We start from the raw sequence: 21700 nt of genomic DNA, 5'->3' as shown, positions 1-21700 counted from the left end.
CCAACTGCACAGCTGTGTACCCATCCTCCCCCGGCCCCCCAACACCCCGGGTGAGAACCTCTGCCTTGCTCCTGATGGTCTGCATAGCAATGGGAGCATTGCAATGAACACAGCAGCCACCAGCTCCATATGGTTATTTAAATTCAACTTTTAATCAATTAAGATTAAATAAAGTGACAACTTTGGTGCCCAGTCACACTGGCTATATTTCAAATGTTCACCAGCCACCTGTGGCCAGTGGCTACCTTGCTGGACAGAGCAGACACAGACATTCTCATTGCCTAAGCTTGTGCAATCCTTTGAGATATGTCTGTGTAACCCCATTTTACAGATCAGAACACTGAGGCTCAGAGAAGATGCCGTGACCTGCCCAAAGTGGTCACATCAGATCCAGAATAAGGACTCAGGTCTTCTGACTCTAAGGTCAAAATGCTTTCTACTTCTTCCTTGTCATCTGTCTGTCAGTGAAAAAAAATGGGGAGCCCTAAAATAGAGGTTCTGAAGAGTGCTCACCCTCAGTCTGTGGGTCACAGCAGAGTCTCAATAGGCGATGGGGGAGGTTGAAGTGAGTTCAGTTAATTCAGTCACATGTTGAGGGAAACCTGGTTAAACTGTCTGGGGCACCTGGTAAGAGCTCTTAGATTCCAACCACCCCTTTAGAATATTGAGAAAACCCAGGAGCAAATGGCACTTACTTCTTACACTCACTGTAAACAATACTGTGTAATTGGTAGCTGCACTTTGAATCAAAAGTCGGTATTCTCCAGCTTGGGTTTCTGTCATTTTCAAAATGACCATGGAAAAAACTCCTCTGAAACACAAGAAAGAGAACTGGTTAATCTGGAAAACGTGTGAAACAAAAACCATCAAATTTCACACTGAGTCAGAAGGCAGTTGGGCAGCTCTGGTTCATCTCCGTGGAGAACAAAGCTCCTATCCTGCACCCGACACTCAGCTTGGGCCTTGTTACTTTGACCTTGACCTTGATCCGGTCCCTCCCTGGGGAGTGAGCGCCTTCACCTCATGCTACCCAAGCCCCTTGGAGGAAAAACTCCTGCCAAAACCACACAGACTTGGTGGGATGCCTTCCTTAGTAGCAGGGCAGCATTCCTGCCAACGACATAGCATCCTCCATAGGCTTGTCTGCCAGTCACCTGGTCACATGCCTTGGTGCCCCGTTTGCAGAACCACATGATGGAACAAGCAAGATGTGCTGAGACTAAGAATAGTCCGTTTTGTGCCCTATCCCTCCAGAGGGAAGAATTCAAGTAAAATCAGACACAAAGCATTTTCCTATGAGATAATAATTACACTGATACATCACTTGGATGTAAGGAGAGAGATGTCTCAATGTGAGTATTTCTAAGTTTTCAGATGCTTGGTAAAGATCAGTCTGGCTAGGGGCCTTCGTTTCCCAGGTGGCACTAGTGGTCAAGAACCTGCCTGCCAATGCAGAGGATGTAAGAGATGTGGGTTCAATCCCTGGGTCAGGAAGATCCCCTGGAGGAGGGTATGACAACCCACTCCAGTATTCTTGCCTGGAGAATCCCCATGGACAGAGGAGCCTGGCGGGCTACAGTCCATAGGGTCACAAAGAGTCGGACACAACTTAGCGACCGAACAACAACAAATATGTATTTTTTGCTCATGCAGATGTTTTGACATGCTTGCTTTCTTTCTCTGAACTCTTCACATTCCTAGTATCATGTGTGAACTCTTGGGTATCTCATACAAAACTCTGAGATGGTTATCAGATCTGCCTGGTTATGAGTCTGAGAGTGGATTTAATTTCTGTGTGTGTGTGTGTACACGCGCGTGTGTGCTCAGTTGTGTCTTGACTCTTTGTGACCACGGACTGTAGCCCACCAGGCTCCTTTGTTCATGGGATTCTCCAGGAAAGAATACTGGAGTGGGTTGCCATTGCCTTCTCCAGGGGATCTTCCCAACCCAGGGATCGAACCTGTGTCTCTTGTGTCTCCTGTATTGGCAGGCCGATTCTTTACCACTGTACCGCCTGGGAAGCCCTTAATTTCTGTAACTCTTTGCTATGGAGAAGTTGCTAAAAATGTCTTGGTACTAACCCACAAAAGACCTATGACTTTGGCTGCCTGACCTATAACAAAAAAAGGCACTCTTTCAGAAGAGTAAAAAGAACCCTAATTTTTTATTTTTATTTTGGTCTCACTCTAAGAGCTGTTGTGGCATTTTCTGTATGCATATCTATATATCTATATACCTATCTATCTATATATAATATATATGCATATATATTAGTCTCTAAGAAGAGATTTCATTTTGTTTTACTGGAATTCTGTGGTGTGTGGAAAAAATGATCATTTACATGCTTTTTAGCACACACAGAGTGATAACATCATGTGGTATTAGATTTTAATAAAATTACTGGAACATTCCTTTAAGGCAAAATGCTTAATAACAGAGTGCTTTACTTTAACCCCAAGGTAAACGTAAGCAAAAAAAGAGAAGTGAGTAATATGGCCTCAAAAGAGGAAAGGAAAATGAATGTGCTCTAAGGTTTAGAACGAGACTTCAGAATTATAGCTACTGGCCTGAAAACTACTTCAGTGTTGGTCTGACCTTAGAGAAACAAATTCGAATCCTTGGTACAAGCCAATCATGGGTGTTCTCCCGTGTCCCAGGCAGGTGGCATGGAGCCCTCTTTGGGTCATTGAGGGGCCGTTTTCTGCATTGCTTCTAGAAAGACAATGCCTCTGCTAGTTTTGGGATGCCAGAGCAACCCAAGAATTAGAGAATAAAGCAGTGTAGAATTAGTAAGTGGGCATTCAAATGGCCCATGCCGCCTGCTTCCTACCCTCCTTGGTCGTGGACAGCAGCGGGCTGCAGTCAGCACAGGGTTAGAGTCAGGGCTTTGCTGTCAATCTAAGACGTGTTTCTGGACCCTGACACCAATGCTTACCACACAGAGGTCAATTTCTAATGTTTCATAATATTACACATTGCAATTCTGCTCATCGTACTAGGAAACAAAACAGGTAAGCAATTCCCGAAAAGAAGCTTCTCACTACTTCAACTAGTCAGCTCTTTGCTACTTTAACCAGAATGGAAGAGAAATTTTCTAATTTTTTATCTTTAAGACAAAATACAATGAAAACACAAGCCATTGGAATTCCCTGGTGGTCCAGTGGTTTATAATCTGCCTACCGATGCAGGGGATTTGGGTTTGACCCCTGGTCTGGGAAGAATCTACATCCTGTAAGGCAACTGAGCCCATGCGCCACAGCTACTGAGCCCGCACTCCAGAGCCTATGTGATCCGGCAAGAGAAGCCACCGCAACGAGAGGCCCTTGCGCTACAGTGAGAGAGAAGCCCCCACTCGCTGCAACTAGAGAAAGTCCACGCATAGCCATGAAGACCCAGTGCAGCCAAAAATAAAATAAGTAAATAAAATTTTTGAAAAACAAGCCACCTTTAAAATCTCGAACAATCTTTTCACTGTTTGTTTTACATTTTGTCAGCTATCACTACGTTCTTAGGCCCCGGCTGCTCAGTCTCTCAGTCATGTCCAACCCCATGGACTGTGGCCTGCCAGGTTCCTCTGTCCATGGGATTTCCCAGGGAAGAATACTGGAGTGGCTTGTGATTTCCTCCTCCAAGGGATCTTTCCGACCCAGGGATCGAACCTGCATCTCCTATGTCTCCTGCATTGGCAGGTGGATTCTTTACCACTAGTACCACCTGGGAAGCCCTTCTGCTGCTGCTGCTGCTGCTGCTAAGTCGCTTCAGTCATGTCCAACTCTGTGTGACCCCACAGACGTCAGCTCACCAGGTTCCCCCGTCCCTGGGATTCTCCAGGCAAGAACACTAGAGTGGGTTGCCATTTCCTTCTCCAATGCATGAAAGTGAAAAGTGAAAGTGAAGTCGCTCAGTCGTGTCCGACTCTTTGCGACCCCATGGACTGCAGCCTACCAGGCTCCACCGTCCATGGGATTTAGGCCCTAAATATACCATATATGTCTATATAACTTTTTAAATTAATAGACTTTATTTTTTAGTACAATTTTACATTTATGGGAAAACAGCATAAACACAGAGATCCCGAACACACCCTTCCCCATCCCCCCCACCACCCCCAGTTTTCCTATTACTAACATCTTGCATACGTGTGGTGTATTTGCTACAAGTGATAAACCAATACTGATAATAACTAAAGTCCGTAGTTTACATTAGGACTCGCTTTTTGTGTTGTTTAGCCTGTGCATTTTGACTGCTATAAAATGTCATGAATCCATGCCCTAACTAATTTTTTGGTTCACTTTATTTCACTGGAGATAAGAGTTACAATGGACGTCTACAGCAGTCTGAAAAGAAACTCCAAATGAAGCAAGAATGTCTTTTTTTTTTTTTTTTAATGGGAAGAAAGTATTCCTCCAAAAATCCTTGTGGTTACATATTGCCGCCCTGGCTCCCGCTTACCTGTTTTGTAAATCGAAGTGTGGCTGGCAGTTTAAGTAGCTGTGTTTAAAGACCCAGAGACAGGAAGTGTTCCCTGGGGCGGAGACCAGCACTTGCAGTGTGATGGACGCAGCCACGTCCACCTGCACCGTGGCCGCTTCGAAGATGGTCTCTGTGCCCCCGGGCCTCAAGGCACACGCCAGGTCTTCCCAGGATTCTGATGCCTACATCATCGATGAAACAACGTGAATTTACTACAAGGACAGGTTTAGTAACTCTTCCTTTTAGCTGGAAACTTTACCAAATACATACATGTTGAAATACTGCATATAACACCCAAGTCCATCATAACCCATGGAGGACATATCACTGACTAAAATTCATATTAGTTATAATTCTCTAAGAAAAAAACATAATTTTAGGCTGCATTTCTAATAATGCTTTATAGACTGTTATAGGTTGAACTGTGCTACCCCCAAATTCAGGAAAGGGCGGCAGAGGATGAGATGTTTGGATAGCATCACCGACTCAATGAACATGAGTTTGACCATACTCCAGGAGATGATGAAGGACAGGGGGAGCCTGGTGTGCTGCAGTCCATGGACTCACAAAGAGTTAGACACAACTGAGCAACTGAACAACAACAGGAAGAAATAACAAAACAAAGTGAAATGTGATGTGCTTGATAAACAGAAGTCCACTACTTTGGCCGGTGCATTTAAGTGCTCTGGACCTTCAGAGCAGGGAGAAGTGACTTCCAGGCGGGGACAGTGCAGGTGGAGATGCTCCACTGGAGTGCAGCAACTGAGCTGGATCTTAAAAGATGAACCCAGAATAAAGTAAAGCAAGAACAACAACAACAAAACCCTGACATGCCAGAAGAAAATATTTGCTATGCATATGACAAATAAAGGAAATAAAGTGCTAATACCCTTAATATGTAAAGAATTTTTTTAAACATTGAGAGACACAGAAGCAAAAACACGATAGAAAAAAGGGAAAAAGAAATAAATAGACAATTCACAAAAACGTTATAAAGAATGGCTCTTGAACGCATGAGAAAATGTTCAAATTCACATATGATCATAAAAAAAACAACATTGAGATAGCACTTATCTATCACACTAGCAAAATTTTCTTGGTGAGGCTATAAGGAAATATCCACTCTCATACATTGCTGGAGGAAGGCAAACTGGTGCACCCTTCTAGGGGCGGGTCTGGAATTCACCAACACCTAATAGAACTATTATGCACTTCACCCTCTCAGCCAGCAATCCCATTTTGAGGACTATACGTCCAACAATTGACTGAACATCATTTATAATTGCAAAATATTAGAAACCACCTAAGTGCTTGCACATAGGAAAGCACTTAAGCGCTCATACACAGCAGAGTGACGGAATAAATTATGGCCCATCCACACAATCGAGGACACGCAGTTATAGAGAAGGATGAGGACAAGCTCCATGAACTTATTTGCAGTGATTTCCTAGGCAGATGCTAAGTGAAGAAAGCTGGGTTCAAAATGTTTCTACTTTCAGTTACGCTATCCTTTGGGTAACAAGGAAGGTGACTAAGACAATACACATGTATCTGCTCATTTGTGCACAAGAAATACAGGACTAATATAAAAAACTTAAGGGACTGGCTCTACAGGAGATAGATGCGGAAAGGAGGAAACTTGGAAGTAGGGATGAAGAAGGCACGACACTTCTCTGAGTATATCTTTTATCTTTTATCACATAGCTTTAGCTTTCAGGACCATAATCATGTTTCAGATACTCACAAAATAAATCATTAACGTCAACCAGGATATGGGGGAACTAAAAATGGAATGCAAACCAAGTGAACTTAACTGCAGAGTGAAGGGATTGGGAAAGAAAGGAACAAACTTAAGTAACTTGGGAAAAGAATGCTTTGGATGGTATGAGGTTAAAGACAAAAAGAATTGCACACAAGTACTGTATTCCCCAGAGAAGGCAATGGCACCCCACTCCAGTACTCTTGCCTGGAAAATCCCATGGACAGAGGAGCCTGGTGGGCTGCAGTCCATGGGGTCGCTAAGAGTCGGACACGACTGAGCGACTTCACTTCCACTTTTCCCTTTCATGCACGGGAGAAGGAAATGGCAACCCACTCCAGTGTTCTTGCCTGGAGAATCCCAGGGACAGGGGAGCCTCGTGGGCTGCCGTCTCTGGGGTCGTACAGAGTTGGACACGATTGAAGCGACTTAGCAGCAGCAACTGTATTCCCAGGGGCTTCCCAGGGTGGCGCTAGTGGTAAAGAACCTTCCTGCCAATGCAGGAGATGTTAGAGACATGGGTTCAATCCCCACGTCAGGAAGATCCCCTGGAAAAGAGCATGGCAACCTAATCCAGTATTCTTGCCTAGGGGCATCCTATGGACAGAGAAGCCTGGCAGGCTACAGTCCATAGCATCGCTAAGAGTTGGACACGACTGAAGAGACTTAGCACACATGCACTGTATTCTAGTTGGTAAATCTTCTTCTCATTGGGATGTGGGTAAGCAATTCTGACACACCAGCGCATGCATGCTAAGTCACCTCAGTCATGTCTGACTCTTTGCGACCCCATGGACTGTAGTCCACCAGGCTACAGACTCTGTCCACGGGATTCTCCAGGCAAGAATACTAGAGTGGGCTGCCATTTACACCAGAAATGAATATTATTATTGAATGATAATAAAGTAAATTATTTTAGATAATGAAAGCCAGGGGTCTTACTGTCAGAGAGAGAAGTACAACTGAGGAAAGAGAGAAAGGTAGAATGAATCCTTTGGTGCTGAATTGAATTCACAGTTATCAGCATGAACTCATGGTGATACACAGATAGATAGAGATGATAAAGAGATAAATATAGTGTGTATGGATGGGGGCGGCAGGTAGTATACAAGCATATATATCCTACCTGTGTCTGCCAAGAAGACCTAGAAGCAACAATGCTCAGGAGCAATAAGCACACTCAGCTCTCAGATCTTGGTTTCTAAATACTATTCTCCACGAAACCAATGCTTCTTGGAGAAGTGGTTAGTTCCAGGGCCAACACAGGAAAAATACAAGATGAGCCTGAACTATGCTGTAGTGCCAAAAAGTAAGGGTGTGCTTCAAAAATTATGGGGACGTGTTGAAAAGGCACAGGAACCAAGCTGAAGTAGCTCCCAATGACCAAAGCTGGAAACATCTGAGCCACAAAATAAAGTGTTAGTTTGGGGCTATAATCCATGCAATAAAATAAGTATCTTTAAGTCTAGACTGATTAAATAAATAACATGGAGAGAAGAGACAGCTCTTCCTCGCAGAAGGATTCCAGTTAGGAACAAGTTAGGGGATTGTTCCCTAATTCCAGTTAGGGAACAAGGGGCAAAGAAGCTCATCATTAGGAAAATATCACAGTAATAATGGTTATAGACAAGATCCACCAGTGGACGCTAAAATCAGTGGGTGAAAAACGGAGGAGAAACAGAATATTTGTATCTCCCCCCCCCCCCCAATCCTTTTTAACTACAAAGGAAAAATAGTAGCCTTGTAGGGGAGAAACTCAGGACACACCACTTTAATCTTCAAACAGAAATGATAATGATGGGAAATCTCAGATTTGAAACAATTAAGTGAATTGTGGAAACAGTAAAATAATCCTATTTTGATTCCAGTCTATACTGTGATACAGCTCAGGATGGAGTTGCTTATTTATTAGAGCTGCCTTGGTCAGCTTTGTCAATTAAAGAGTGCTTGGTTCTTCAAAAAACCTCTGAATTATAAGAGTTTTAGAAAGATGTCTCATCTGAGAACCATGAACCATGGAAGAAATCAAAACCGCTTTTGAGAAAAGCCGCTGACACCCTGATAATCCATCTCACATCGAAGCAGGAAAATACCCAGAAGTAGCGCCTTCAGCTTCAGGAAGGCGAAAGTTCAGTTTTGCCACAGTTAGGATGGTTGCTTGATGTGGTTTAGAAACTACTAGGTCCTAATACAATCCTGTATATTGCTTAAGAGTACAATTTATTCTACATAAAAAAGATAATACAGAGCTTAATACTAGAAACCAAGACCAATTATCCTGGATTTTTTTTAAAAAGATTGTGATTTATAAGAAAGCACTTAAATGTGTGCAGCTATTTTCTCACATTGAAAAGACACTAAAAGTTTAAAACATCACAGCAGATAATAGTAAAATTTTTTCTTGTCTGCACTAAAATAATCATGTACGCCAAATGTCTTAGTTATCAACTAGCCAATGTTTTAATGACACCAATATCTGTTAAAAATTTAAACCCAAATAAATAAGTAAATAAACAAACTATACTTTTGTGCTATGTGTACTCTATAAAAGATAACAGAGTAACTATAGCTTTGTATGAATCCTTAACTGGATAAAAACCATCAGATCAGATCAGATCAGTCGCTCAGTCATGTCCGACTCTTTGCGACCCCATGAATCACAGCATGCCAGGCCTCCCTGTCCATCACCATCTCCCAGAGTTCACTCAAACTCACGTCCATCGAGTCCATGATGCCATCCAGCCATCTCATCCTCTGTCGTCCCCTTCTCCTCCTGCCCCCAATCCTTCCCAGCATCAGAGTCTTTTCCAATGAGTCAACTCTTCGCATGAGGTGGCCAAAGTACTGGAGTTTCAGTTTTAGCATCATTCCTTCCAAAGAACACCCAGGGCTGATCTTTAGAATGGACTGGTTGGATTTCCTTGCAGTCCAAGGGACTCTCAAGAGTCTTCTCCAACATAGAATTGGTTAATTTATGGTCACTTTTTATTGTATATAGACTTCTAATATTTTCAGTTTTTTGATCATTTAAGCTTCCTTCATTTGAGTAAACACCTAGGCTATGTTAGCTGAATAGCATTAAGAAGAGTAATGGAAAACAAGGGTGGAACTTGAAGGAGTCAGAGCCAGTTTATGGAGTGATATGCACGTCGACTGAAGTCATGAGAAGACCAAGCCAGGCTGTAAAGGATGTAGCTATGCCTCAAGAAGCATAGTCTGGGGGCCTCCCTGGTGGCTCAGGGGTACAGAATCCACCTACCAAAGCAGGGGACACGGGTTCGATCCCTGGGTGGGGAAGATCCCACATGCCATGGGACAACTAAGCATGTGTGCCGCAACTGCTGAGCCTGTGCTCTAGAACTTGGGAACTGCAGCTACTGAGGCTGTGTGCCGCAACCGCTGGAGCCTGCGCGCCCTAGAGCCTGTGATCAACAACAAGGGAAGCGCGGGCACAGCATCTAGAGCAGCTCCAGACCTCTGCAACCAGAGAAAGCCCACGCAAAGCAACAGAGACTCGGTGCAGCCCAAAATTAATTAAGAAAAAGAAAAGAAAAGTTCGGCAGCCCTATCTGAGCTGAGCTGTAGAAGGAAGAAGCCACTTAGAATATTATTGTGACTATGAGGGCTGGAATTACGGAAGTGGCAGGGAGACTGGAGAGTATGAGGTGGTTAAATGAGAACTAGGAAAGAAAGGAAATTGATAAGACTTGGTAACTGACCAAATGTGAGGGCAGAGAAAGGAAGCAGTCCAAAGTGAGGCTGAGCTTTCAAGCTTAGGATCTAGACAGGGCTGTAAACAGAAATCCATTAAAACAAGATGTTTGGGGAAATAGAAATGAAGTAAATTATATAGGTGGGTCTTAATGAGCAAATGGAAAAAATCTATTTATGTAAACCCAGGAGGCAGTTGGAAATTTAGAGATTTGGGGCTTGAGAGAGAAGCCTGGCTTTATTTTAAGGAGAAAAGGAAATCTTTGTTTCTTATTCATTCTGAGTATCACTGTCCTTCCAGAATCTAAGCCCAAAGAGAATGTGACTCTTGTTGGGATGGAGCCCCAGGTAACAATGAGGAGAGATGCTCATCAATACCCCACATGAGTGCATAGTTACTTAAATATGTAAAAAGAAAAGCTCATAAGCCATAGCAGGTCTCAATAGCTTACAAAGTATGGTCTCCAGAGAAAATAGCGAAAATTGCCATTTTACTATTACTTTACCATGGGATTTGATGATGATGTCCGCACTGATGAATCGTTGTTTCCATGGTTGATTAAAACACACTTGATCTCAGGCAGATCTTGATTTGTAATAGTCTGGAATATCATTGTGGAAAAAACAACTGTGAAAGCAAACAAAGGCAGTGATGTTGATACATGCACACCTTAAAAAGAAAATATGTATTCATCTTACATTAAACAAAATGTAATCAAGGGAAAGTGGCCAACAGGAAAGCATGCAGGAAGTATAATTTCACAAAAGGCAAGTCTTACTATCAATCTTGAGCAGAGGTCCTTAGAGCAGTGTTTTCCAAGGGAACATTCTTGGGTGATGGAAATATTCCTTATCTGTGCTGTTCAACAGGGTGGTCCTTAGCTGCATTTAGCATTAAGCATTTGAAGTGAGGCTAGTGCAACTGAGGACTGGTTATTCGTATACCAGCCATTTTTTTCTTCTTTATGGTTTCCTGGTGCATATACAAGTTACGTTTATGGTACAGGGTAGCCTTTTAAGTGTGTAACAGCATTATACCCAAGAATACAGTGTGTATACCTTAACTAAAACATACTTTCTTGCTAAAAAATGCTAACCATCATCTGAGCCTTCAGTGAATTGTAGTCCTAACATCAAAGATCACTCATCAAAGATCACCAAAACAACTATAATAATAGTGAAAACATTTGAAATATTGTGAGAATTACCAAAACGTGACATAGAGATACAAAACGTGCAAATGCTGTTTTATCATCACATAATTTTGAATTTCCCAGTTTTCTTCTTGTAGCTGATTTCTGGTTTCATACCACTGTGATCAGAAATATCCTGGAGAATGTTCCGAGTGAGCTTGAGAAGACTGTATATTCACTGCTGTTAGATGGCATGTTCTGTAAATGTCTGTTAGGTCCACCTAGTCTAACACGTAGTTTAAGTCTGATGTTTCCTTATTGATTTTATGTCTAGATGATCTATCCTTTGTTGAAACTGGGGTACTGAAGTCCCTTTGTGTTGTTGCATTGTTATTTCTCCCTTCAGGTCTATTAGCATTTGCTTAATTTCTTTAGGTGCTCCTATGTCAGGTGCATAGATATTTATACATGTCATATTCTCTACTGGGCGACCCTTTTTTCATTGACCCTTTTTACCTCTTATGACAGTCTTTGGCGAAAGTCTATTTCGTCTGATGTAAGTATAGATATCTCTACTTTTGGTTTCCATGAGCATGCAGTATCTTTTTCCATCCCTTTACTTTTAGTCTGCGTGCGTCTTTAAAACTGATTAGGAACTTCCCAGGTGGCCCAGTGGTTAAGAATCCGCCAGCCAATACAGGGGACACAGGTTTGATCTCTGGTTTGGGCAGATCCCACGTGCGTTGGAGCACAAAGCCTGCTAGCCCCACGACTGAAGCCAGTGCACTCTGGAGTCCACGCACCACAGCTACTGAGCCCACGCACCACAACCAGAGAGTCCATGCACTGCAACGGAAAAGATCCTGCATGCTGCAACTAAGACCCAACACCGCCAAATAAATAAAATCAATAAGTATTCTTTAAAAAATTGTTGAAGGATAGTTGCCAGGTATTCTTGGTTAGCTGTTTTTTTTCTTTTAGCATTTCAAATATATAATGCCATTCCTTTCTGGCCTACAAAGTCTCTGCTGAAAAATCTGCTGATAGTACTACAGAGGGTCCGCTATTTTCCTTCTGGCTGCCTTTAAGATCTTCTCCTTGTCTTTAGTTTCTGACAGTATATCTATAACGTGTCTCAGGAGGTCTCTTTACATTCATCTTATCTGGAAGTCTCTGGACTTCTTGGACCTGGATGTCTGTTGCTTTTCCCCAGATGAGGGGATTTTTCAGCCATTATCTCTTTGAATAAATATTGTGCGCTTTCTCTTTCTCTTCGTCTTTTGGGACCCCTATAATATGACTATTAGTTTAGTTTGATGGTATCTGTTAAGTCCCTTAAACTGTCTTCACTCTTTTCTTTTTTCACTTATTGCTCCTCTGATTGGATGAATTCCACTGCTCTGTCTTTGATCTCAGTAATTCTTCCACCACATCTAGTCGGTTGGTGAACCCCTTTTCTGAATTTTTCAGTTATTGTATTCTTCTTAAGCTTTCTCTCTCTGTGGAAATTCTCACTTTATTCATGTATTGTTCTCAGGGAGCATCAGTGAGCATCTTTATGACTGTTAGTTTGAACTCTTTTTTAAAAAACAACTATTTATTTATTTATTTTTGGCTGCACTGGGTCTTCTTCGCTGCCTGTGGGCTTTGTCTTGTTGCAGAGAGTGGGGGCTACTCTCTAGTCATGGTTATCAAACTTCTCATTGCAGTGGCTTCTCTTGTTGGATCACACAGGCTCTAGAGTGCGGGCTCAGTAGTTGTGACACATGGGCTCAGTTGCCTTACAGCACATGGAATCTTCCCGAACCAGGAATGGAACCCACATCCTCTGCTTTGGCAAGGGGATTCTTAACCAGTGGACCACCAGGGAAGTCCTATTTTGAACTCTTTACAGGTAAATCACTTATCTCCATTTCACTAAGGTTTGTTTCTGGAGTTTTATCTTATTCTTTTGTTAGAAACATGCTCCTTTCTTTCTTCATCATCTTTGATTATCTATGTTGGTTTCTGTGGATTAGATAAAACAGCCATATTATCCCAGTCTTCACAGAATAGCCTCTTGTAGAAGAAATCTTATCCATCCACCCAGGTCTAGTTCTTGGTTCAGTTCAGTTCAGTTCAGTCGCTCAGTCATGTACCACTCTTTGTGACCCCATGAATTGCAGCATGCCAGGCCTCCCTGTCCATCACTAACTCCCGGAGTTCACCCAAACTCATGTCCATAGCGTCGGTGATGCCATCCAGCCATCTCATCCTCTGTCGTCCCCTTCTCCTCCTGCCCCCAATCCCTCCCAGCATCAGAGTCTTTTCCAATGAGTCAACTCTTCGCATGAGGTGGCCAAAGTATTGGAGTTTCAGCTTCAGCATCAGTCCTTCTAAAGAACACCCAGGACTGATCTCCTTTAGAATGGACTGGTTGGATCTCCTTGCAGTCCAAGGGACTCTCAAGAGTCTTCTCCAACATCACAGTTCAAAAGTATCAATTCTTCGGTGCTCAGCTTTCTTCACAGTCCAACTCTCACATGACCACTGGAAAAACCATAGCCTTGACTAGATGGACCTTAGTTGGCAAAGTAATGTCTCTGCTTTTGAATATGCTATCTAGGTTGGTCATAACTTTCCTTCCAAGGAGTAAGCATCTTTTAATTTCATGGCTGCAGTCACCATCTGCAGTGATTTTGGAGCCCAAAAAAATAAAGTCTGACACTGTTTCCACTGTTTACCCATCTATTTCCCATGAAGTGATGGGACCAGATGCCATGATCTTCGTTTTCTGAATGCTGAGCTTTAAGCCAACTTTTTCACTCTCCTCTTTCACTTTCATCAAGAGGTATTTTAGTTCCTCTTCACTTTCTGCCATAAGGGTGGTGTCATCTGCATATCTGAGGTTACTGATATTTCTCCCGGCAATCTTGATTCCAGCTTGTGTTTCTTCCAGCCCAGTGTTTCTCATGATGTACTCTGCATATAAGTTAAATAAGCAGGGTGACAATATACAGCCTTGACGTACTCCTTTTCCTATTTGGAACCAGTCTGTTGTTCCATGTCCAGTTCTAACTGTTGCTTCCTGACCTGCATATGGGTTTCTCAAGAGGCAGGTCAGGTGGTCTGGTATTCCCATCTCTTTCAGAATTTTCCACAGTTTATTGTGATCCACACAGTCAAAGGCTTTGGCATAGTCAATAAAGCAGAAATAGATGTTTTTCTGGAACTCTCTTGCTTTTTTGATGATCCAGTGGATGTTGGCAATTTGATCTCTGGTTCCTCTGCCTTTTCTAAAACCATCTTGAACATCTGGAAGTTCATGGTTCACGTATTGCTGAAGTCTGGCTTGGAGAATTTTGAGCATTACTTTACTAGCGTGTGAGATGAGTGCAATTGTGCGGTAGTTTGAGCATTCTTTGGCATTGCCTTTTTTTGGGATTGGAATGAAAAGTGACCATTTCCAGTCCTGTGGCCACTGCTGAGTTTTCCAAATTTGCTGGCATATTGAGTGCAGCACTTTCACAGCATCATCTCTGAGGATTTGGAATAGCTCAACTGGAATTCCATCACCTCCATTAGCTTTGTTCATAATGATGCTTTCTAAGGCCCACTTGACTTCACACTGGAGGATGTCTGACTCTAGGTGAGTGATCACACCATCGTGATTATCTGGGTTGTGAATATCTTTTTTGTACAATTCTTCTGTGTATTCTTGCCACCTCTTCTTAATATCTTCTGCTTCTGTTAGGTCATACCATTTCTGTCCTTTATCGAACCCATCTTTGCATGAAATGTTCCCTTGGTATCTCTAATTTTCTTGAAGAGATCTCTAGTCTTTCCCATTCTGTTGTTTTCCTCTATTTCTTTGCATTGATCACTGAGGAAGGCTTTCTTATCTCTCCTTGCTATTCTTTGGAACTCTGCATTCAGATGCTTATATCTTTCCTTTTCTCCTTTGCTTTTCACTTCTCTTCTTTTCACAGCTATTTGTAAGGCCTCCCCAGACAGCCATTTTGCTTTTTTGCATTTCTTTTCCATGGGAATGGTCTTGATCCCTGTCTCCTGTACAATGTCACGAACCTCAGTCCATAGTTCATCAGGCACTCTATCTATCAGATTTAGTCCCTTAAATCTATTTCTCACTTCCACTGTATAAGGGATTTGATTTAGGTCATACCTGAATGGTCTAGTGGTTATCCCTACTTTCTTCAATTTCAGTCTGAATTTGGCAATAAGGAGTTCTTGGTAGTTTCTTAAATTACCTTTTTTGTGCTTATTGGTTCCCAGTAATAAGGATGTGTCATGATTTGCCAGTGTCCTAAAGGGGAGGAGATTTTATTTTCTTGGGCTCCAAAATCACTGGGAACGGTGACTGCAGCTACAAAATTAAAAGGCGATAGCTCCTTGGATGCTATGACAAATCTGGACAGCATTTTAAAAAGCAGAGACATCATTTTTCTGACAGAGGTGCATATAGTCAAAGCCATGGTTTTTTCCAGTAGTCATGTATGGATGCGAAAGTTGGAGCATAAAAAAGGCTGAGTGCTGAAGAACTGATGTTTCTGAATTGTGGTGCTGGCAAAGACTCTTGAGAGTCCCTTGGACCACAGGGAGATCAAACCAGTCCATCCTAAAGGAAATCAACCCTGACTATTCATTGGAAGGACTGATGCTGAAGCTGAAGATCCAGTACTTCGGTCACCTGATGAGAACTCACTGGAAAAGACCGTGATGCTGGGAAAGACTGAGGGCAGGAGAAGGGGCTGACAGGATGAGATGGTTGGATGGCATCACTGCCTCAACGGACATGAGTGTGAGTAAACTCTGGGAAATAGTGAAGGACAGAAAAGCCTGGTGTGCTATAGTCCAAGGGGTCTCAGAGTCAGACACAACTTAGCGACTGAAAAACAACAACAAAGGGAAGATCTCAGTTAGTACCTAGATGCACAGTGAAGCTGGACTCTCAGGCAGTGGCTTTTAAAATACACAAGCAGACCTCTTTCAGGGAAAGAATGGGAGCTAGTGTTTGTCTGCTTTCTCTGCACTGAGCCCTAAAGGAGAGTCAGTTAATAACTGTTTCTTTGTTCACTACAGACCAATGGGACCCACAAATGCAAGTCCTGCTGGCCACCAGATCAAGGAATGTGTCCTCTGGGTGGCAGTCACAAAGGCCATGGTTTTAGACACATGTATAAGCTCCTTTCAGAGAGATACCAGAGGGCAAATGTGTAAATGGTGCATCCAGCCTCCTCAGGCTCAGGCAGAATTGCAGTCAGTTCCTAGATGTATGTTAAATTAGGTTGAAAACGGACCTCTTGAAAAAGCATCAAAAATGGGCAGAAGACCTAAATACGCATTTCTCCAAAGAGGACATAGAGATGGTCAATAGGCACATGAAAAGATGCTCAACATCGCTAATTATTAGAGAAATGCGAATCAAAACTTCACTGAAGTATCATCTCACACCCATCAGAATGGCCATCATCAAAAAGTCTACAAATAATAAATGCTGGAGCGGGTATGGAGAAAAGGGGACCCCTCTACACTGTTGGTGGGAATGTAAATTGGTACAGCCACCATGGAGAACAGTATGGAGGTTAGTTAAAAAAATAAAAATAGAGGGAATGCTCCCGTGGTCCAGGGGTTAGGACTCCATGCTTCCACTGTCAGGAGCCTGGGTTTGATCCCTGGTTGGAGGACTGAGATTCTGCAAGCTGCATGGAATGGCCAAAAACAAAAACCAGAGTGACCATATGATCCCGCAATCCTACTCCTGGGCACATATCCGGACAAAATGATAATTCAAAAAGATACATTCACCCTAATGTTCATAGCAGCACTATTTACAATAGCCAAGACACATAAGCAACCTAAATGCCCATCAACAGAGAAACGGATCAAGATGAGGTATACATATACAACAGAATATTACTTAGCCATAAAAAAGAATGAAATAATGCCATTTGCAGCAACATGGATGGACCTAGTGATTATCATATTAAGTGAAGTATGAGACAGAGGGAGACAAATATCACATGGTATCACTTACATGTGGAATCCAAAAAATGGTACAAATGAACTCATTTACAAAACAAACAGATTCAGACATAGAAAACAAAGTATTGTTACCACAGGTGAAGGCTGGGGTAGGGATAAATTAGGAGGTTGGGATTAACAGATACACACTGCTATATATAAAGGAGAAAAACAACAAGGCTGTATTGTATAGTAGAGGGAACTATATTCATTGTCTTATAATAACCCATAGTGGAAAAAATCTGAAAAAGAATATGTATATACACGTATGTATAACTGAATTGCTTTGCTGTTCACTAGAAACTACTACAGCATTGTAAACCAACTATACTTCAATAAAAGTTTTTTTTGTTTGTTTTTAAATAGGCCTCTTTAAGGAAAAGACTGGGAGAAGGCTGTTTCTGTCTGTTGCCTCAGCACTGAGCCTGGGGGTATAGTCACAAGGAGTCTTTGCAAACCCTTTACAAACTGTTTCTTTGTTTGCTAGGGTCTCTTGGACACAAGTCCCATTGGCTTTCAGAGCCAGGTGTTTTAGGAGTCAGTTACCTGCTGTGATAACCCCGAACTTCAGCAAGTCATTTGACCTCTTTGGGTCCCACTTTCCTCATTTGGTAAAAGAGGGCAGTAGACCCATGTGGTATAATAAATATACTTGGCCTTAGATCAAAATGTATTTGGTCTTTCCCAGCACCATGCATGCATGCTCAGTCGTGTCTGATTCTTTGTTACCACATAGGCTGTAGCCCCCGGGGATCCTCTGTCCGTAGGATTCTCCAGGCAAGAGTACTGGAATGGGTTGCCATTTCCACCTCTGGGGGATCTTCCCGACCCAGGGATTGAACCTGCGTCTCCTGAGTTTGCAGGTGGGTTCTTTAACACTGCACCACCTAGGAAGCACTCTTTCCTGGCACAAAGCTCCTAAAATCCTTGAAATTTCCTGAGCAACAGGGGTGTCTGTTGTTACTCACAATGAGCCCCTTCTGCGCACTCCAGAGTTTACGCCAACAAGGCGACTTAGGGCGGGGTGCCTCTGCAGCCCCAGGAGCGGGGGTGGGGGTGGGGTGGGGGGGTGGTGTTGTCCCAAGAAAGATCCGGAGGTTGGAGGGGTGAGGCTGAAAGCTGACCTGTGGACAAACAGGGAGGGGAGTGTGCTAATTAAACTCTATAACAATTCTTGAACTGAGAGATCCAGTGAGCTTCCGGATTGGTGAACTGGATGACATTCCGAGCCCTCCCCACACCCCTTGCCTTGCCCTCTGTATCTCTTCCACCTGGCTATCCTGGAGTTATATCCTTTCATCATAAAATGGTAATCTAGCAAGCAAATTGTTTTTCTGAATTCTGTGAGCTGTTCCAGGAAAGTCATCAAACTCAAGGAGAGGGTCCTGGGAACCTCTGACTTACAGCCCGCGCTGGTGGCAACCTGGACTTGACACTGGCATCTGATGGGGGTCAAGAGGGCTCTGAGCCCTTAACCTGTGGGATCTGATGCTATCTCTGGGGAGAGAGTGTCAGAATTGAGTTAAACTGTAGGACATCCAATTGGTTCCCAAGAACTGCTTGGTGTGGGGAACTCTCCCATCCCATATACATGGAGGCCAGCGGAGCCAGGAGTGGTCAGTGTGAGTCCAGGGAAGGAGACTCGTGTGCTCTTCTTTGCACCTGGGACACTCTCATCGCTGTCATCTCGCCAGTCTCTGCTCTTTCTCATGATTTTAATAAAGGACAGTCCATTTGCTCAGGAGTTCCAAATCCATACCTCCTGTGTGTACGGCTATATATCTGGGTGGCCCCCAGGAACCTTACACTCAGACTGAACTCCCCCCTTTCCTTCCACCCCCTACCCCCTCCTCTGTTAGTGCCAGCACACCCACTGTCCCCATAGCCAGAAGTCACTTTCAACTCCTCCCTCTCCCCCACTTCCCATCATCCAGGCAGCTGCCAAGCCGTATTTTGACCTCCGAATAATCCCCACATCTCTGCATGGCCCTGCCTCTCTACCACCACTGCCCCAACTCCAGTCCTTGTTGCGTCTGGCCTGGCCGACTGCCAACTGCTTCCTCGCTGTCCTCTCTGCCATGTCCTGTCTGCCTGACGCCCATCCTCGACACAGACCCCAAAACTGTCCTTCTAGAGCACATGTCAGTGCTCCGACATGCTGTCACTCCTCGCCTTCAAACCCTAAACAGCCTAGAGCACTGGTCCTTACCCTTCTTGAGTCACAGACCACACCGAAAAATCTGATGAAAGCAATTAACCCTCACACACACATACACACTCACACACTATACATACACATACACAAACACACACACAATATACACATACATTCATATATATAGCACACCAATACACGCACACACACATATACACACAAACACAATATATACACACATACACACAATACACATAGAGACATACACACATAATATACACACACAATATACAAACACATACACACACATATAAAGATATACACACAATACACACACACAAACACACACACACCCTAAAGGACACAAGGACCCCCTGAATTCCTTCCAGAGACTCTTGGGCCACAGGAGAACATCCAAGTCCTTTATCATATCACTAAAACACTCCTTACACATCACACAAATCTGAGCCTCTGGAAGCTACCCATTGAACAGGCTTCATTTTCTGAGTTGACACCTTCGTAGATGAGAATTTCCTGATCCTGGGGGGCCTTTTACATTGTGCCTCAGCAACTCAGGAGAGAATTACGGAGTCCGTCTGCTCCGTGATTCTGACCTCTCTACTGTTCTCTTCACTGTCCTGTTTGCCTGGAAAGTCCTTATTCTCCCCTTCCCCTGTCAAGCCTTACCTTTCTTTTATTTATTTACTTGGCTGTGCCGGATCTTAGTTGGGGCATGTGAACAGTTAGTCGTGGCATGTAGGATCTAGTTTCCCGACGCGGGATTAAACCCGGGGCCTCTGCATTGGGAGCACTAAATCTCAGTCACTGGACCACTAGGGAAGCACCTAAGTCTTAACTTTCTAATCAAGACTTGACATCACCTCTTCTGGGAAGCCTTGCCTGATTTTCTCAGTCTGTGTTGGAGGGTCAACCTCGGTCCTTATTTCTAAAATTACACCACAGTTTTCCTTTTACATGCTTACCCTGTGCCACCAACACCCCCAACATTAGACTGTGAGCAGGAATCTGAACTATGTGGCACCTGGCTGGCCCACATGGTGCTCCCAAGGGTCTAAGAAGGCAAGGAGAGAAACCGTGGAACTAAATCCTGACGATTCCTTCCAACTTGAGGCATCTCTCTTTCTGCGAAGCACCTGTCTGACAGGGGATGAAGCTGCACTCTACAGGTATTATCTGATGAAGCGGTAAGATATTGCTTATCTCCCTTCGTGCAGAGACATTTCTGGCCAGAATAAAGAACTCAGGTTTTCTGACTGTGTTGCTCGCCCTAACATATTCAACTGCATCATCTCCAAGAACAGAACCCCTAATATTAGGAACATTGTAACTCAAATAGCAAAGCAGCGGAAGACTGGATTCAATGGGTATGTAACAACCAAAACACACTGGTTTCCGGCTTCTCTGGTAACTCGGTGGTCAAGAATCTGCAGGAGACACGGGTTCAATCCCTAATCTGGGAAGAACCCACGTGTGGAGGAGCAGCTAAGACCGTGCTCTGCAACTACTGAGTCAGTATTCTAGAGCCCGGGAGCCACAACCGCTGAGCCCACTGCCACGAGTACTGAACTCAAGCGCCTAGAGTCCGAGCTTTAGAACAACAGAAGCCATGGTGATGAGAAGCCCGTGCACCCACAACTAGAGTGTAGCTGCAACTCAAGAAAAAAAGCCCAAGCAGCAAGGAAGATCCAGCACAGCCAAAAAAAATAAATCAAAGTTTTAAAAAACATAATGGTTTAAAGAAATAATGACAATATCCTGTTTTAAAGTAGGCTGCAAATAATTTTATGGCAGATTCTTGGCTACCAATGGACTTAGAATGACAGCAGTGAAAAAATACTTTTACTGTTTAACCTAAAAAAATAATAATAGTTCCTCTTTTGGATCTTATGCAATTCCTCTAGCCACAAAAGAACAGTGTGTGTGTACTTTATATTATTTTTAAATTTCCTCTACATGTGTTGGGACCCATCGAACAGAATTGCGTGATTCCAACTAACGATCATCAGAGGGTTCTACAAAAGCTGTTATCATTTGAAGACTTAAGGATGATCTAGCCATAGAGGTAATTCAATCACATATACGTAAATCTCACAGACCCCCAAACAACAGAAAAACCTTCAGCCATAGAACTATGGCCACCTAAGATAAAGCTAAGACTTTTTTGGAAATCAATATTTGAAAAATAATAAGATCACAAAATCATCTTGATGAAAACCAAAAGCTTTATTCAGTCTTGTGAGATTCACAAGACTTTGCTATTTTGGAGTGAATAGCAAAGGGTACAGCATCGTAGCAAGAACAAGCTAAGCAAATTAAAAATGAGGCCAAGCTAGTTTCCAGCCCCTCGATTTCCCTCCCCCAAGTTCTTATTCCTCTCCTCTTCAAGGTCCTTTTCAAAATCAAGAACAATGATAAAATACAATACTT

At 43.1% G+C, this 21700-nt stretch overlaps 1 protein-coding gene across 1 annotated transcript in view; it reads right to left on the bottom strand.

Annotated features, from left to right (window-relative positions):
- The window catches only part of FLT3 (fms related receptor tyrosine kinase 3), a 62217-nt gene extending 43040 nt beyond the window's left edge, over positions 1-19177 (bottom strand). The window contains exons 1-6 of the mRNA XM_055543123.1: positions 18972-19177; positions 18066-18221; positions 15324-15379; positions 10450-10613; positions 4453-4655; positions 696-811 (exon numbers count right to left, since the gene is read on the bottom strand). Of these exons, the coding sequence (XP_055399098.1) occupies positions 696-811; positions 4453-4655; positions 10450-10613; positions 15324-15379; positions 18066-18221; positions 18972-19177 (901 nt within the window). The remainder of the gene's footprint in view (positions 1-695; positions 812-4452; positions 4656-10449; positions 10614-15323; positions 15380-18065; positions 18222-18971) is intronic.
- Positions 19178-21700: the final 2523 nt, after the last annotated feature.

The sequence above is a fragment of the Bubalus kerabau genome, chromosome 12 (assembly GCF_029407905.1).
Source record: "Bubalus kerabau isolate K-KA32 ecotype Philippines breed swamp buffalo chromosome 12, PCC_UOA_SB_1v2, whole genome shotgun sequence".
NCBI classification, from domain to species: Eukaryota; Metazoa; Chordata; class Mammalia; order Artiodactyla; family Bovidae; genus Bubalus; species Bubalus kerabau.
This window is presented reverse-complemented; position numbering and strand designations above follow the sequence as displayed.